Genomic DNA, 18,180 nt, shown 5'->3' with positions numbered 1-18,180 from the left:
CAAAAAAAAAAAAAAAAAAAAAAAAGTAAACCACAAAGGGTCACAGATCTTTCATAAAGTCTGGTGGTTATTTCTGTTTTGAAAGAAAACCCAGGAGTATCATGCGATCCTTTCCAGAAAACTTGGCCAAACCTAAAGCAATTTGGGAGCTGAGGAAGCCTGGTAAAGATAAATTTTTTCTTTCTTCCTTTTTTTTTTTTGCCATTAATTCAGAGTAACAGGGAAAAAAAATCAGGAGAAGTAAAATTCCAAAGTTGGATGGTTAGACACTGAAAGATCTATTTGTTTGTAAATAGGTTACTTGGGGGTAAGTAGCTGGCAGTAGTTGTGGGAAAGATCAGGGAAGTAAGGAGAGTGGTGTCAGAAGAGACCTCTCCCACCTCTCAGCTCTAAGAGTGCCCACCCTGTGTGAAAGTAGCAGCAGCTCTTCCAGGCTGCAGCTTATTCTCCATGTGGCCATGCTCAGGGCCTGTGGTTATCTCGTAGACAAGCTGCAGGTCTTCTGTGTCTGGGTCCATGGTCAGCAGTTCCTTCTTGGTGATCAAGTTGGTTGCCTGGAACAGAAACCCATTACATTTAATTCCTGAGATGGGAATAAAGCAGGAACAAGACCCTCTGACTCAGATTTAATTCAGCTCAACAATGATTTACTAAGTGCATTTATTGCCTGGTAAACTTTGTCGGGATTGAAGAGGTTATGAGGATAGAAACCACCCCAGCCTCTGCCCTTGATGTTCACACTTTATTGGGAAAGAAAGGCTTATGAGCAAGGTAACTGTGGCAAGAGCTGTAATGGGATATACGAAAAGAGTGCTACCCACTTTTGGGGAGGAGCGATTACGGAAATCCATCTGGACTATGGAAAAGGGGCTTTGAGGTGGTGGGATTTGAGTGTGGCCTTGAAAGAAGGTTGGAACTTCGAAAGAATGATACAATACAGGGAAGATGGCCACTTTATACCTTATAGAAGTTGATTACAATGCTTGAAATTGAGTAAGATAAATATATGATATCCCAATATTGCCCAAATATACTGGCTAAATTTTGATTCACTCATTTATTCACCCAACAAATATTCAGTAAGAGCAAAGGTTTGAGAGAAAAAAAGGGGTGGTCAACAGCATTAAGTGTGACTAGACCTAGTAAAATAAGGGCATGTAAGTGACCTTTGGATTTGGTGAAATTGGTGACTTCGGTCATTGGTAAATTTGATAAGAGTCACGGCAGTAGGGTAAGAGTTGAAGGTAGAAGACCCATTGGAGAGTGCCAAGAAGAGAACAGGATGGTTCTGAGTATTGAGAAAAATATCACACAGGGCATAAGCGGAATCTGTACTAATTTTGTTTCATATATTTAAAAATTCTCAATGAGTTCAGTGGAAAGCTATAGCCTCACTGCTACACACACAACCAACAAATCAGCAACATGGAGATGAGAAAATCCACATCCTAGAGGGAATACCACACACAAAAGCCTTTCCAATCTGAACTGAAGAACTGTGTGTGTTTGGGTGGGGATGGGGATTTAATGCTTGACAGGTTACCAGGTGAGAATTACGACATGTCTTAACATGACCAAACTGAGAGTTAGGAAAAGGAGAAAAAAATTTAAATGTCTAGAATTCCTCTGAGGATACTTACCTACAAAAAAACTCACTTCCTTCTCATCTGTGGCATATTCCAGATGTTTCTCAAAATCCACCCTTCCCTTCTTCTAGTTAACAAACTTTTAACTGAGCACCTAGCCACCCAGCTAGACACTCCCATGCAACAGATAGGGCCATAGGGCCAATTTCTTGTCAAAAGAATATGAGTGCAGTGATGTGTTTAATTTCTGCACCACTTGCTTAAAATGAAGTTCCTTGCCTTCTACTTTTCTGTTTTCCTCTTCCCATGGGCTGGAATACTGATGAATAGCTGAAGAGGTTTGGCTATGCTCTCAGTAGCAACAACCCAGTGATGGCAGAAGAATAAGATAGAAGGAACATGCGTCTCTGAATGGTCATGTGGAGCCTTAGCCTCCCCACTTCTGTACTTTATGTGAGAAAAAAGATTTCTATCTTGTTTGAGCTACTATATTTTGGGGTCATTTTGTAAGAATATCTTAAACTGTAGTACAATTCGAACCAAACTCATGGAGCTCAGCAATCTTAACAAATCAGCTCACTTATGGAGGGATAAACATGAGTTGAACAAGAGTTCTGTTCATATTGTCATGAATAGGATCGAGCCCAAGTCAGTTAATGTGTCTGCGGCAGGTGGAAAGGCCTTACCTTGCCATCCATGTACTCCAGCCACTGGAGCCCCAGGTTGGTAACAATTCTAGGGGTGCTATCATCTACTGGGAGGATGTCTACCCAGAACTGCTGAGGTGCTGCTGTCATGATCTGTGGTGAAAGCAACAAAGGAAACTTATCATTCACACATATCTGAAATACGTCAGGTCTAGGACCTACAAAGGCTGGGACCCCTGAAATCTGTTGACACTTCAAAATGGGCAACTGAGCAAGTTTCCATCGCTTATCACCACTTGGCATGAGGCTTCAGGGAGAATGTTGATGGATAAAGTAGAAACAATATAAGAACTCTTGCTGGAATTTCACCTGCTATGGAAGTTGGTTTTCACACACCTATGCCTTCTTTAGTTGAGTTTAATACTGCCCTGAGGTGAAACAATAAACAAAATATTTCCCTTTCAATAACTTGTTAAAATTTTCATGATTTTTCTTCCACCATGTTGAAATTTTTTATTTTGCTGAAATGTACAAACAGAGTATAACAGTCCACATTCTATGCTTTCTAAACATTTAACCACTGATGATTTCCATAAGATGCTGTTGTTTTTCACAGTTCAGATGTCTGATCGTCTGTGAAAGCCCAACATGCCTTCCTTTCTACCCACCAGATTAGTCTTTTTCAGAAGTCTTGCCGTATGTTTTCTTTGTTTGCCTCTCCATGTTGCTGCTTCATTTGAAAGAGTTCATTTTCTAATTGTACAATAGTCCTTTCAATCTCATAATTCTTACTGACCAGGGATACCCAAGTTGACTCCATTTCTCTTAATTTAGATCCAGCTGCGAGTTGCATGTTCTTTCGCTGCCAGTTTAAGTCTTGAATATGTTTCCTTAACTTCTGGAGCTCTTTCTGTGCATGTTCAATCATATGAACTAGATTTTCATTATACACTTTCCAGGCACTGCATCCATGCTGTGACATTAGTTCCAGATTCTCAATTCGAACCGCTTGATGCTCTAACTGGGCCATAGAATTGTTTATGCATTCTTGCCACGCAGTAATGTCATTTTTCTGACCCGAGGAAGGGGCTGGAAGTTCGTATCGTTTCATACTGAGCAATTCAATTGGTTGTCGAGCAGCCAATCTTTCAAATTCATTTCTCATTATGTTGGTTTCAAGAGTGGAATAATCCGGGGCTCTCAGGTGGCTCAGGTACTTCTGGGTAGGTCGGTATCTACGTATTTCCTCCTCCACCAATGCTTCAGCCGCTTCCCGCACACCAGGTGCTTCGTAACCTCGGTCAAAATACGTCAGCGCATCCACCACAACCCTTCCGGCCTCCAAACCCGTACCCGCCATTCTTAGGTTCGCCGGAGTTTTCCGAGTCTGCGCCGGCTCAGGTTCACTTAAACACACCTGCGCCCGACGCTAACGTAATGACGTCACCTGCTCATCAGCTTTGGCGCCTGCTAAGTTAATTCTGACGGCGCGCTCGCTAGAAATTGCCCGGCCATTTTGTTTTGGTCGGACTTCTCATGATTTTCATAATCAAAATGTTAATGTCAAAGTCTCCAGATAGGATTCTGTCAGATGTGAAAAGATGTTTCATGGGAAGAGATTTCCTTGTTTTTCTTTCCTTTTTTTTTGAGAGAGAGCTGTCTACATGGGGAAAAGGGGCAGAAGAAATCAAGAATAAAAGTGTTTGTGGGAATAATACAAAGAAATTTCGGTTTATAACTTCATTCTCACACAGATACACACACATACATTCAAACATACATGGGGAGTCTGATCCAGCACCTCCCTGTTTCTGAGCAGATACAGCAAGCTGGCATACAGGACAGCAAGATGCTGGTGTTTCAATCTTCTACAACCCTCCTTCTAGATAATTTCCATTTTCAAAATGACACGGTCCCTCTGGAGATCTGCTGTGACCTTTTATGTTTATCATAGAGGTGACCCTCTTGCTGATTAATTCCTAAATCTTTTTTCTCTTCTGAAAATCAAACTAACCGGGGAGCAGTTACGGTTTGGGAGAGGGAAAATGAACGTGATGACCTGCCAGGTGGAGAGGCAGTGCAGGTGCTGAAATGGCAGGGAAATCCCAGGAGCCATCCCACCGACACCTTGGCCAACTGAGAATGATCTTCTCACGGGCTGTTTGTTTCTGAAGCATGCCAGAGGATCTGTCAGGAAAAGAATCATTCATCATCAAAGTAGGGAAAAAAAACTCTGCAGGCCTAAGAAGTTGACCCCTTGGTTATCCTGGAAGTAAACAGCAGGGTGTGATAACATGCTCGCTAAAACTGCTTCTGCTGAGTCAGATAGCTCTGTGAGATGCAGGGGTATCCATGAGTCCACCTTTCTCCAGAGCTGCAGTTATTCCCAGGGGCTGGTTATGATACTGCAAGAAATCTTCTAAACATGAGTTAAAATGGTGGGGAAGGTAGTGGGAGGGGGCTCTTAGTTGCCTGAACATCTGAATGTTAGAAGGAAGCAATTCTCCTAAGGAAGAAAAGCTTAACAGCTTCATGACCTCAAAAGAAAATCATCTTCACCTGTTTCACAAGCTGGTCCTAGAATGGTAACAATGATGATGATTACAGCCACAGTTTATCAGATATTTCCTATGTTTCCTGTGTAAGGTACTGGGCTACATGCTCCATGTGTATCAGGAGGGTAGATATCATCCCCATTTTACAGACAGGGAAGCTGAGGCTTAGAAAGGTTAAATGACTTACAGAGACACTCAATTAGTAAGTGTCAGAGGTAGAATTTAAATCAGTGTCTTTTGGACGCAAAAGCCGTACTCTTGACTGTAATTCTTCATGAGATAGAGAAACTCTGGCTGGCTCAGGAGACAATCTGGAACCATGTGATATTATTGAAAAACCAGATGAAAGAAAAATGAAAGGAATAAAGGGTGAGTGAAAAGGAAGAGGAGAAATAATAGTGGTGATAATAACAATAACTATCATTTACTTGAGCACTCACTCTTTGCCAACAGTGTTAAGCCCTTTATATGGACTACCTCCGTTGATCCTTAGGCTAATTGAAACTGGTGATCATTCCTGTGTCCATTTTACAGATGAAAAGCTGAGGCTTAGAGAAGGTAAGTAATTTGCCCAAGGCCCAATTAGTATGTGACAGAACCAAAACTCAAACAATGTTATCCTTGGTCTAAAAAGGCCATGTTCTGCCTCCAGACAGCCTCTGGCATGCTTTGCTGTGCCTCCCTCTCCATGGTCTTCGCCCCTCACCTCTTTTCCTCCTTCCTCAATAATAAAGAAGGGATTCGTCCCGTCAGCAACGGTGAAGGTGAACCAGTCTTTGAGGGAGTTGCTGCCGTCGTGGCTGTAGTGGACCCGGTTCTGATAGACGTCCTCCATGGTGAAGGTGGAGGTGTGCTGGAAGGGCTGCCCGTTGGTGGTTCGCTCAATGGTGCCATGGCGCGGGGGCTGCACGATCATGAATGTGACAGACTCGGCCTGTCAAGGAGGCAAAAGGCAAGAGAAGAAGGGAATTCTGTAACAGAAGCCAGAGGTGTGAGTGATGGCCACAGGCGGTCAAGGGCAGCCAAACCTAAAGACATTTATAAAACAAAGATTGCATTTTCTTTATAGATACCAAAAATCAAGCTAAGGAGAGAAATTATATTGGTTTCTATAATCGAACTTATATTCTGGTGCCTTCCGTTTTAAGATGACGTTTAAATTTGCCCATTAAGGGTTATAGAGGAAAACCTGAATTTTTAACCTTTCAGATGATTAAGAACTAGACCTTTTAAAATTACTCATTTCCTTTCCATTCACCCTCCCCCCAACCCACATACACTTTTCCAAAACTCTTATATAGAGAATCTCATATGCATCAGAACAGAAGCAAATTTCCCATTTCCAATGGCTGCTTCCAGGGTGACATGCAGAAGGAAAAATAAAGAGGTAGAAAACCCTGCTCAGGACTCTCCAATGATTTCCCACCAACTTGGAATAAAATACAGAGGCCTGACCTGGGCCAAGAAGGCCCTCTGTGACCTGGTCCCACGGTTCTTCTCTGGCCTCATCCTTCTGTCCTGTTTGCTCACTGGGGTCCAGACTCTTGGCTGCTGTGTCCCAACTCAAATGTTCCAAGCACACGTGACTACAGGGCCTTTGCCCTCCTGATTCCTCTGCCTGGAAAGGGCTTCTCCCAGGAAACGGCATAGCCTGCTCTTTCTCTTCCTGTCTCTTCCTGTCTCAGAGAAACGTTCCCCGACCACTCTGCTTGAAACAGCGCACCCATCAATCACTATTGCTTTTGTCTCTTTATTTTTATTCCTGGCACTTATCATATCTGACATGATATTCTACGTTCTTTCATTCTTTATGGTCTGTCCCCCTAACCAAAGGTTGTAAACTCCCTAAGGCTGGAACTTTGATCTGTTTTATTCACAGCGCTGTCTTTAGCATCTAGAGCAGACCTTGGAACTTAGCGGATAATAAATATTTGCTGAAAGAATGAATAAATAAATGAACGCATGCTGGCACGGGGAAGGGCATACATAGAACTAATTAAGAAGTGCGTGGTACTCTTAATGGAAGCTAGATCATACCAGCATGTTAGATACTTTAATTAGAAAGCATTAGGAGAGGGAGAGTTTAGTCCCTACATGCCCTATTTGACTGTGTAAAGCCTGGCTCTTTGAGAATGCTCAATTTGCAATAATTAGTTGTCACCCACTGAAGTCTCAGTAAAGGAGGTAAAAGTGTATAGGTGAAGGAATTCCTTGTTCACTAATAGTAATAAAAACACTATCTGAAATGTCATCTACCTAATTTTCTGTGGATCATAACAAAAATCAGCATGTTAAAATGACTGTTGCACGTAATCATAGGAAAGAATAAATGTATTTAGGGTTTCAGAAAGGGTTGAAAAACAACTTGATTTCAAATGTATTTAGTTTCTCTTCTCCAGCAGGCCATGGTATGTTCTAGTTTTTAATCCTTCAAGGATGCTTGCACTACACTCACCATCCCACCCCACCCTCAGGATGCACTGTCGCAAAGCAATAGATGCCACTAGATCAGCCTCTCATTCGGCCGGACAACCCAGGGGAGGACTCTTACCTCTGTGTCTGCATCTACCGCCTTGAGCTCAAACTCTGTGATGGTCTTCCTCACACCTTCCTGTACCCGCATCCCCAAGTTCTGTACAACGGGCAGCGAGTCATCCACAGGGCGAAGAGTAATGTGGAAAGTCTGAGTCACCTACATGGCAGAAGAGTGCAGGTGGGTCACCTGTCCCCAGCACCCACCCGAGGAGAAGGTAGGCGCTCTCTGCATTCCCTTTCACACCATTCCTGGCACGACTGACCAGCTAGGAACCCAGAAGTGAGTTCTCTCTGGCAAGATAGAGTTCTCTTTGCCTCTGTCCTGGGCTGAGAGCAGAGGGGAATGAAGCTCTCACGGCACCGGTGGCTCAGCACCCTCCAATCAAAGAGGATGGCGCTGCATCAATACCCATCAAGGAGGGAAGCAAGTTCCTCACCCACCTCGTGGACTCCATCGGAGAGCGTAAAACTGAAGGCATCCGAATGCGTCTCGGTCTCACTGGAGTGGATATACTGAACGCGTCCTGAAGTGAGGTCAGCTTGAGTAAAGGAACTAATCTGGATACCTAGCAAAAGAAGACGACAGAACCAGAGAAAGGGTGTCAAGAGGCTAGCCGTCCCTCTCGGGTGAGAGAAATGGCACACTCACCAGAGAGAGCCCTTTGTAGTTTTCCTATAGCATTGACGCGCTGCCCTCTGAGACCCTGGGTTAGAGTTGCTTGTGTGTTTTTTCCCTACAACAGCATATGTTCTGTGGGAGAACATGCTAACTTAATTATCTAGGCTTCTACTATGTGCCAAGGTAACCGCAGGTGCTCAATAAATGTTATTCTCTTTTCTCTTGGGGTTTATGTATGCAGGTCAAATCTGTGAAAGGTAGAGCCGTTGCCTTATTCTCCAAACTCCTCGCTCTTAAGTTTTATATTCTCTCATAGCCTCGTAGTCCTTTCTGAAAACCTGCCCTCATTTTTTTTTTTTTTTTTTTTGCGGTACGGGGGCCTCTCACTGCTGTGGCCTCTCCTGTTGCGGAGCACAGGCTCCGGACGCACAGGCCCAGCGGCCATGGCTCACGGGTCCAGCCGCTCCGCGGCATGTGGGATCCTCCCGGACCGGGACACGAACCCGCGTCCCCTGCATCGGCAGGCGGACTCTCAACCACTGCGCCACCAGGGAAGCCCTGCCCTAATTTTTAATATTGTGTGATGGCTTAGCGTTTAAACACTGGAGTCATAGGGCTTGGCTAAACAGCCTTGTTTTTGTGACTAGTGAGCCATCCCCGGCACCCATAATGTCCTTGGATATTCTTCAAGGTCCCTTTCACTCTTGGATCTATGATTCCAGCTTCTCATATACCCCTCTGGCTAGGCTGGAAGTAACAAAGCTTACTGCATGAATTTGAGGTTTGAGCAATCATTCTTTCTCAACTCTAAAATGACCTAGAAAACCAGTGTCTTTTAATAACATGATACAGAGAAAACTTGTTAATTTTTTTCAGTCATTCTAAAAGTAAAAAAGAAAAAAAATCTGAAGTGATGTGATTTTTAAATAATGCCAAAGGATCCCACTAATGAATAATATCTCTATGTTTTCAGATGCCCAACAATATTTAGCAAAACAACCCAGAATTCTTGCTTCTATCTTAGGGCTTCTGGGGTCCATCCTCTGGTGGCAGCCAAGACTGAAACAAAATCGTATCCTTTAGTCCCTCAGCACAAATTCTCTCTTTCTGATTCTGGGTGTTACAGTAGTCCTCTATTTAATCTAGTCCTTTGCTTTGGTCCTGAAATTCATTTGCTGCTTCCTGGGATTTATTATTTGTCATTGTTAATCCTGGCAAAACCATTTAGTCTTTTCTGTAAAAAAAAACAGAGAGATTCTCCTTTGACTATTTTACATCTAACTGTGACATCAATATCACGGCTTTATCTTAAAAATAAAACACATCAACCAGCGCGGTTTATATTTGCAGCTCTCTTTATCATCTGAAATTTGTCACCCAGATAAAATAGCCTCCTGAATATTAGGGTGTTCATTTTTTGATGAGGCATTTTATATTTATGTTCGTGCTTGTTACATCAGCTCTAGACAGGCAAAAAATGTAGCTCCCCCGACCCCTATCTTACAGTTTTGTCTTGCGGTTCTGGACAGAAATCCATACCATTGTTTAAAAATTTAATAACTTCAGACTGGCTGCACTGAGAAATTTAAACCTATTCCCCTGCTGTGAATCCACTCTCACAGCTCATGGGGAAATACGTGTGTGGATTCTCACAATCAACCGGTCACCTAACTCACTGTTCCCCTTATGAGAGTCTAAGACTGATTAAGAAAGGTGGTAGAACTCATTAGTTAAGTGGGCGGAAAAAAGTTAACATACTTAGGAGGCCTATAGCTGCCATCAGAAATGCCAGCTTGCAAGATGGGCTCTCAGCTTCTGTCTAGGAACATGGAATTTTGGTATGTTCTAGACGAAGGATGCCTACACTCTAACTGATAAGAGGGACTCTCTGCGCCTTGATTATTTGTACAATTTGGTTTATGCTGAATACTTGCTTTCCTTCTGGGATTCTACAATCTTAGTTTGTACTAGGCAGAGGGTGCCCATGTAACCAGTCCCCCAGTAAAAACCTTAAGCACTGGAAAAAAAAAAAAAAGAAAGGTGGTAGATCTTCCTTCCTCTTGGGAAGGCAGTGCTGGGATTGATCTTTTTATTTTTTAACATTTTTTTATTGAGGGGAAATTGACATATAATAAATTATACATATTTAAAGTGTTTTTATTTCATTATCTTTGGTACATCCATGAAACCATCACGTAAGTCAAAATAGGAATGTATCCATTACCCCAAAAGTTTTTAACTGACACTCTGTAATCCTTCCATCCTTCCCTTTCTTGTGCCCTACCCCATCCCAAAGAAGCAAATGAATTGTCATCTGTCATTATAGGTTAGTTGGTATTTTCTCTAACTTTTTAGAAATAGAATCATACAGTATATACTATTTTATGCATTTCTTGCACTTAGCATAATTGTTTTTGAGTTATCCATATTGAAGCATGTATTAATAGTTCGTTCCTTTTCATTGCCAAGTAGTATTCCATTGGATGGTTATAGCATAGAGTGTTTATCCATTTACCTGTTCATGGACATTTAGGTTATTTCCAGTTTGGGGCTATTACAAATAAGGCTGCTATGATCACTTATGCACAAGTCTTTGTCTGGACATAAGTTTTCATTCTTCCTGGGTAAATCTCTAAGAGTGGGAGGGTGGGAATATATGTAAGGTGTATGCTTAACTTTTTAGGAAACTGCCAGACTATTTTCCAAAGTGGTAGTAATGTTTTACATTCCCGCGAGCAGTGCATGAGAGCTCTGGGCTTGATCTTAGTGGGTCTTTCCCAATTCAATGTAGCAAACATTGAGTACCTACCATGTGCAGAACACTGTTTCAGGTTTGCTTATATAGACTTTTATCTCAACAGCTCTGGGAGGTCAAGTTGGCATTATTTTTCTAGATTATGATACTAATAAAATTAGGAAAGAAATGTGACCTATCTGAGGTCACACAGCTAATAAGAGAGCAGTGCTGAGACCGGAACTCAAGGTTGTCCACCTCCACAGTTTAGGCCTGCTGGGAGTACTTTTTTTTTTCTTACATGATTACATGTTGAAATGACACACACACACACATATACACACACACACATATATATATGTATGTATATGTATACATACATATATATATATTGTATTCTGTTAGGAGTACTTTTTGTAAAACGTATCTAGCTTTTCTGGGCTAGACAAGGACCCTCTTGGATTTCACCCTTATCCTTTAATTTTTTTTTCAATATAAAAGGGATACATGTCCATTAAAGAAAATGTGAAAAACACAGGAAAGTAGTAAAGAATCACAATACCACTCATAGTCCTACCACTGAAATACCATTATAATTTTTTTGAATTGAATCATAGAATAATTTTTTGACTATAACCTTTTTCTTGTCTGAAATATTGATTTTGATGGGGTATTTAATATTATCATTTAAGTGATATCCATAATTAAGTGCAGGAGGGTAACAAGTGGCATTACAAGGTAAGCTTCAAGAGGACAAGATTTTGTTGTTTCTTCACCAATGTGCACCTAGAATAGTGCCCGGCACACAGTAGGTTCTCAAAACATATATGGTGAATGAATTTAGTTCATCCACTACAGTTAATATCTAAGAGGTCCTATTAAGCACAGATTTTCAATCTCTGTACACTTAAAAAAAATTTTTTTAGCTGTTGCTAATTGGGTATTGGAAGACTTTAGTTGTTCACTCACCTGCAAGATGGTGCTTCTAATAACATATTGTCCCTACTGGCTGTCACAGCAGGTAGTTACTGTTTGAAATACCTTGAAGGCTTTTAATCCCATCCAAAGTGTTTTCAGTCACCAACCTCCTGGCTAAACTATGTACCTGGCAGTGTTACGGAGACCCACATTGACCCTGTCAGTTTTTCCAGTTCCCCTGGAGGGCTAGCACATTAGAGAAAGTTCAGTCCAGGTCAGGGAAGTGGTTTGAGAAAAAAGCATCTTTGAAGAAACTGCCTTCCTAATGGGATGTTAGGACATCGCCCTGGCCCTCCTGGCTTTCAGCACAGCTGTGGATGGCTCTAGGCCTGTTGTCTGCTCCCACCTCAAGCTCAGGCTGTAGGAGATTCTCAGCTTCTCTGCTTCAGATTTTCTTCAAGCCTCCTGTTGTGGAATGAGTTATGCCCCCCATATTCATACACTGACATCCTAACCCTCAGTACCTCACCATGTGACCTTATTTGGAAATAGGATCATTGCAGATGAAGGGGAAAGTTTGACACAGACATACACATAGAGGGAGAATGCCATGTGAACATGAAGACAGGTATCTACAAGCCCAGGAGAGAGGTCTGGAACAGAGCCTTCCCTCAGGAGGAACCAACCCTGCCAACACCATGATCTCAGACTTCCAGCCCCTAGATCTGTGACACAATAGATTTCTGCTGTTTAAGCTGCTCAGTCTGCAGTGCTCTATGATGGTGGCCCTAGCAGACTAACACACCTCTGCTCTTGGGAGAACCCAAACTAAGACACTGACTGCAGCTTATTCTGGTTGGTGTCACCATATGGAGAGGCTGAGATAAAGAGGAAGCCAAAGAATACCTCTGCTAAAGCATCACCTCTGGGAAGTCCTTCTTAACTCACCCTCAGACCTCTCTTAGGTGGGACTCACAGCATCTTGGCTCCTAATATCCTCTCACATGTTGCCGTCACAACTACTGAAACACACTCGCACATATTACATGTCTCCCACTTCCAAAATCTAAGCTTTCTCCTGCAGCAGCTACTCAATAAATGTTTCCTGAAGGTGAGAACGAGTGTGTGCTGGAGACTGCTAAATCCAATATTACTGCTCCCCTACTTAAAAATACAACTGCGGACTATTAGTTAAGTGACCAGATGCCCAGTTAGGGTCTAGATTTCCCAGCAACCTCACAGCTTTGTGTAGCTACATCCTTGCCACTGGGATGTGATCAAAAGGGATATGGGAGGGAGGACCTTCAAGATGGTGGAGGAGTAAGACATGGAGATCAACTTCCTCCCCACAAATACATCAAAAATACATCTACATGTGGAACAACTCCTACAGAACACCTACGGAATGTTGGCAGAAGACCTCAGGCTTCCCAAAAGGCAAGAAACTCCCCACGTACCTGTGTAGGGCAAAAGAAAAAGGAAAAACAGAGACAAAAGAATAGGGATGGGACCTGCACCTCTGGGAGGGAGCTGTGAAGGAGGAAAGGTTTCCACACACTAGGAAGCCCCTTCACTGGTGGAGATGGGGGCTGGGCAGGAGGGGGAAGCTTCGGAGCCACGGAGGAGAGCGCAGCAACAGGGAGGCAGAGGGCAAAGTGGAGAGATTCCCGCACAGAGGATCGCTGCCTACCAGCACTCACCAGCCTGAGAGGCTTGTCTGCTCACCCGCCGGGGCAGGTCGGGGCTGGGAGCTGAGGCTCGGGCTTCAGAGGTCAGATCCCAGGGAGAGGACTGGGGTTGGCTGTGTGAACACAACCTGAAAGGGGCTAGTGCACCACAGCTTGCCAGGAGGGAGTCCGGAAAAAAGTCTGGACCTGCCTAAGAGGCAAGAGACCATTGTTTTGGGGTGCGTGATGAGAGGGGATTCAGAGCACCGCATGAACGAGCTCCAGAGAAGGGCACGAGCCGCAGCTATCAGCGCGGACACCAGAGACGGGCATGAAACACTAAGGCTGCTGCTGCCGCCACCAAAAAGCCTGTGTGCAAACACAGGTCACTCTCCACACCTCCCCTCCTGGGAGCCTGTGCAGCCCGCCACTGCCAGGGTCCCAGGATCCAGGGACAACTTCCCCAGGAGAACGCACGACGCGCCTCAGGCTGGTGCAACGTCACGCCGGCCTCTGCCGCCACAGGCTCGCCCCGCATCCGTACCCCTCCCTCCTGCCGGCCTGAGTGAGCCAGAGCCCCCGAATCAGCGGCTCCTTTAACCCCGTCCTGTCTGAGCGAAGAACAGACGCCCTCCGGCGACCTACACGCAGAGGCGGGGCCAAATCCAAAGCTGAGCCCCTGGGAGCTGTGGGAACAAAGAAGAGAAAGGGAAATCTCTCCCAGCAGCCTCAGGAGCAGCGGATTAAATCTCCACAATCAACCTGATGTACCCTGCATCTGTGGAACACCTGAATAGACAACAAATCATCCCAAAATTGAGGCAGTGGACTTTGGGAGCACCTGTAGACTTGGGGTTTGCTTTCTGTGTCTAATTTGTTTCTAGTTTTATGTTTATCTTAGTTTAGTATTTAGAGCTTATTATCACTGGTAGATTTGTTTATTGATTTGGTTGCTCTCTTCCCTTTTTAAATATATATATGTATATATTTTCCTTTTCTCTTTTTGTGAGTGTGTATGTGTATACTTCTTCGTGTGATTTTGTCTGTATAGGTTTGCTTTTACCATTTGTCCTAGGGTTCTGTCTGTCCATTTTTTTTAGTATAGTTTTTAGCGCTTGTTATCATTGGTGGATTTGTTTATTGGTTTGGTTGTTCTCTTCTTTTTTTTAATTACTTTTTTACTTTAATAGTATTTTTATTTCAATAACTTTATTTCTTAAATTTATTTTTCTTTCTTTTCTTTTCTCCCTTTTCTTCTGAGCTGTATGGCTGACAGGGTCTTGGTGCTCTGGCTGGGTGTCAGGCATGAGCCTCTAAGGTGGGAGAGCCAAGTTCAGGACATTGGTCTACAAGAGACTTCCCAGCCCCTCATAATTTCAATCAGAGAGAGCTCTCCCAGAGAACTCCATCTCAACACTAAGACCCAGCTCCACTCAACGACCAGCAAGATTCAGTGCTGGATATCCCATGCCAAACAACTAGCAAGACAGGAACACAACCCCACCCATTAGCAGAGAGGCTGCCTAAAATCATACTAAGATCACAGACACCCCAAAACACACCACTGGACGTGGTCCTGCCCACCAGAAAGACAAGATCCAGACTCATCCACCAGAACACAGGCACTAGTCCCCTCCACCAGGGAGCCTACACAACCCACTGAACTAACCTTACCCACTGGGGGCAGACACCAAAAACAACAAGAACTATGAACCTGCAGCCTGTGAAAAGGAGACCCCAAACACAGTAAGCAAAATGAGAAGACAGAGAAATACACAGCAGATGAAGGAGCAAGATAAAAACCCACCAGAACAAACAAATGAAGAGGAAATAGGCAGTCTACCTGAAAAAGAATTCAGAGCAATGATAGTAAAGATGATCCAAAATCATGGAAATAGAATGGAGAAAATACAAGGAACATTTCACAAGGACTTAGAAGAATGAAAGAGCAAAGAAACAATGATGAACAACACAATAAATGAAATTAAAAATTCTCTACAAGGAATCAATAGCAGAATAACTCAGGCAGAAGAACAGGTAAGTGGCCTGGAAGATAAAATAGTGGAAATAACTACTTCAGAGCAGAATCAAGAAAAAGAATGAAAAGAACTGAGGACAGTCTCAGAGACCTCTGGGACAACATTAAACGCACCAAAATTAGAAATATAGGGGTCCCAGAAGAAGAAGAGAAAACGAAAGGGACTGAGAAAATATTTGAAGAGATTATAGATGAAAACTTCCCTAATATGGGAAAGGAAATAGTCAATCAAGTCCAGGAAGAACAGAGAGTCCCATACAGGATAAATCCAAGGAGAAACACACCAAGACACACATATATGTATTTTTTAACATCTTTATTGGAGTATGATTGCTTTACACTGGTGTGTTACTTTCTGCTTTATAACAAAGTGAAACAGCTATACATATACATATATCCCCATATCTCCTCCCTCTTGCGTCTCTCTCCCACTCTCCCTAGCACACCCCTCTGGGTGGTCACAAAGCACCCAGCTGACCTCTCTGTGCTATCTGGCTTCTTCCCACTAGCTAGCTATTTTACACTTGGTACTGTATATTTGTCCAGGCCACGCTCTCACTTCATCCCAGCTTATCCTTCCCCCTCCCCATGTCCTCAAGTCCATTCTCTAGTAGGTCTGTGTCTTTATTCCAGTCCTGCTCCTAGGTTGTTCAGAACCACTTTTTTTCTTTTCTTTAGATTCCATATATATGTGTTAACATACGGTATTTGTTTTTCTCTTTCTGACTTACTTCACTCTGTATGACAAACTCTAGGTCCATCCACCTCACTACAAATAACTCAATTTCGTTTCTGTTTATGGCTGTGTAATATTCCATTGTATATATGTGCCACATCTTCTTTATCCATTCATCTGTCAATGGACACTTAGGTTGCTTCCATATCCTGACTACTGTAAATAGAGCTGCAATGAACATTGTGGTACATGACTCTTTTTGAATGATGGTTTTCTCAGGGTATATGACCAGTAGTGGGATTGCTGGGTTGTATGGTAGTTCTATTTTTAGTTTTTTAAGGAACCTCCATTCTGTTCTCCATAGTGGCTATATCAATTTACATTCCCACCAACAGTGTAAGAGGGTTCCCTTTTCTCCACACCCTCTCCAGCATTTATTATTTGTAGATTTTTTGATGATGGCCATTCTGACTGGTGTGAGGTGATACCTCATTGTAGTTTTGATTTGCATTTCTCTAATGATTAGTGATGTTGAGCATTCTTTCATGTGTTTGTTGGTAAACTGTATATCTTCTTTGGAGATCCAAGACACATATTAATCAAACTATCAAAAATTAAATACAAAGAAAAAATCTTACAAACAGCAAGGGAAAAGCTACAAATAACATATAAGGGAATCCCCATCAGGTTAACAGCTGATCTTTCAGCAGAAATGCTGCAACCCAGAATGGTGTTGCAGGACATAATTAAACTGATCAAAGGGAAAGACCTACAACCAAAATTACTCTACCCAGCAAGGATCTCATTCAGATTTGACGGAGAAATTAAAATCTTTACAGACAAGCAAAAGCTAAGAGAATTCAGCACCACCAAACCAGCTTTACAACAAGTGCTAAAGGAACTTCTCTAGGCAGGAAACACAAGAGAAGGAAGGACCTACAATAACAAACCCAAACAATTAAGAAACTGGTAATAGGAACATACATATTGATAATTACCTTAAATGTAAATGGATTAAATGCTCCAACCAAAAGACACAGACTGGCTGAATGGATAAAAAAACAAGACTGTATATACGCTGTCTACAAGAGACCCACTTCAGACCTAGGGACACATACAGACTGAAAGTGAGGGGATGGAAAAAGATATTCCATGCAAACGGAAATCAAAAGAAAGCTGGAGTAGCAATTCTCATATCAGACAAAATAGACTTTAAAATAAGGATTATTACAAGCCACAAAGAAGGACACTACATAATGATCAAGTGATCAATCCAAGAAGAAGATAAACAATTGTAAATATTTATGCACTCAACATAGAAGCACCTCAGTACATAAGGCAAATGCTAACAGCCATATAAGGGGAAATTGACAGTAACACAGTTATAGTGGGGGACTTTAACACCCCACTTCACCAATGGACAGATCATCCAAAATGAAAATAAATAAGTAAACACAAGCTTCAAATGACACATTAGACAAGATGGACTTAATTGATATTTATAGGACATTCCATCCAAAAACAACAGAATACAGTTTCTTCTCAAGTGCTCATGGAACACTCTCCAGGATAGATCCTATATTGGGTCACAAATTAAGCCTTGGTAAATTTAAGAAAATTGAAATCATATCAAGTATCTTTTCCGACCACAATGCTATAAGACTAGATATCAATTACAGGAAAGAAACTGTAAAAGATACAAACACATGGACGCTAAACAATACACTACTAAATAATCAAGAGATCACTGAAGAAAACATAGAGGAAATCAAAAAATACCTAGAAAAAAATGACAATGAAAACACGATGACCCAAAACCTATGGGATGCAGCAAAAGCAGTTCTAAGAGGGAAGTTTACAGCAATACCATCCTACCTCTAGAAACAAGAAAAATCTCAAATAAACAACCTAACCATACACCTAAAGCAACTAGAGAAGAAGAACAAAAACCCCAAAAAATTAGCAGAAGGAAAGAAATCATAAAGACCAGATCAGAAATAAATGAAAAAGAAATGAAGGAAATGATAGCAAAGATCAATAAAACTAAAAGCTGGTCCTTTGAAAAGATAAACAAAATTGATAAACCATTAGCCAGACTCATCAAGAAAAAAGGGAGAGGACTCAAATCAACAGAATTAGAAATGAAAAAGGTGAAGTAACAACTGACACTGCAGAAATACGAAGGATCATGAGAGATTACTACAA

The 18,180-nt window shown here is 42.3% G+C and overlaps 1 protein-coding gene and 1 pseudogene across 12 annotated transcripts in view; both read right to left on the bottom strand.

Moving 5' to 3' along the window:
- FRAS1 (Fraser extracellular matrix complex subunit 1) overlaps nucleotides 1-18,180 on the bottom strand; it is a 451,240-nt gene that overhangs the window by 61,372 nt on the left and 371,688 nt on the right. For 9 of the 11 annotated variants that reach the window (XM_027087689.1, XM_027087692.1, XM_027087691.1 and 6 more), the window contains 5 exons: nucleotides 7,765-7,889; nucleotides 7,340-7,480; nucleotides 5,495-5,722; nucleotides 2,273-2,386; nucleotides 404-554 (listed from right to left, as the gene is read on the bottom strand). In XM_027087689.1, the coding sequence (XP_026943490.1) occupies nucleotides 404-554; nucleotides 2,273-2,386; nucleotides 5,495-5,722; nucleotides 7,340-7,480; nucleotides 7,765-7,889 (759 nt within the window). Of the gene's footprint in view, nucleotides 1-403; nucleotides 555-2,272; nucleotides 2,387-3,788; nucleotides 3,894-5,494; nucleotides 5,723-7,339; nucleotides 7,481-7,764; nucleotides 7,890-8,980; nucleotides 9,177-18,180 lie in introns of those variants that run through there. The other 2 variants (XM_027087699.1, XM_027087702.1) reach the window with 2 other exon arrangements.
- On the bottom strand, nucleotides 2,732-3,606 carry LOC113609951 (pre-mRNA-splicing factor SPF27 pseudogene; annotated as a pseudogene). The gene has a single exon (XR_003428886.1). The product of XR_003428886.1 is annotated as a pre-mRNA-splicing factor SPF27 pseudogene (transcript).

This window comes from Aethalodelphis obliquidens, unplaced genomic scaffold (genome assembly GCF_003676395.1).
Source record: "Aethalodelphis obliquidens isolate GAN/ISIS:26980383/991018 unplaced genomic scaffold, ASM367639v1 scaffold59, whole genome shotgun sequence".
Classification (NCBI taxonomy): domain Eukaryota; kingdom Metazoa; phylum Chordata; class Mammalia; order Artiodactyla; family Delphinidae; genus Aethalodelphis; species Aethalodelphis obliquidens.
The sequence above is the reverse complement of the archived record's forward strand: the minus strand, read 5'-3'. Positions and strand labels throughout refer to the sequence as shown.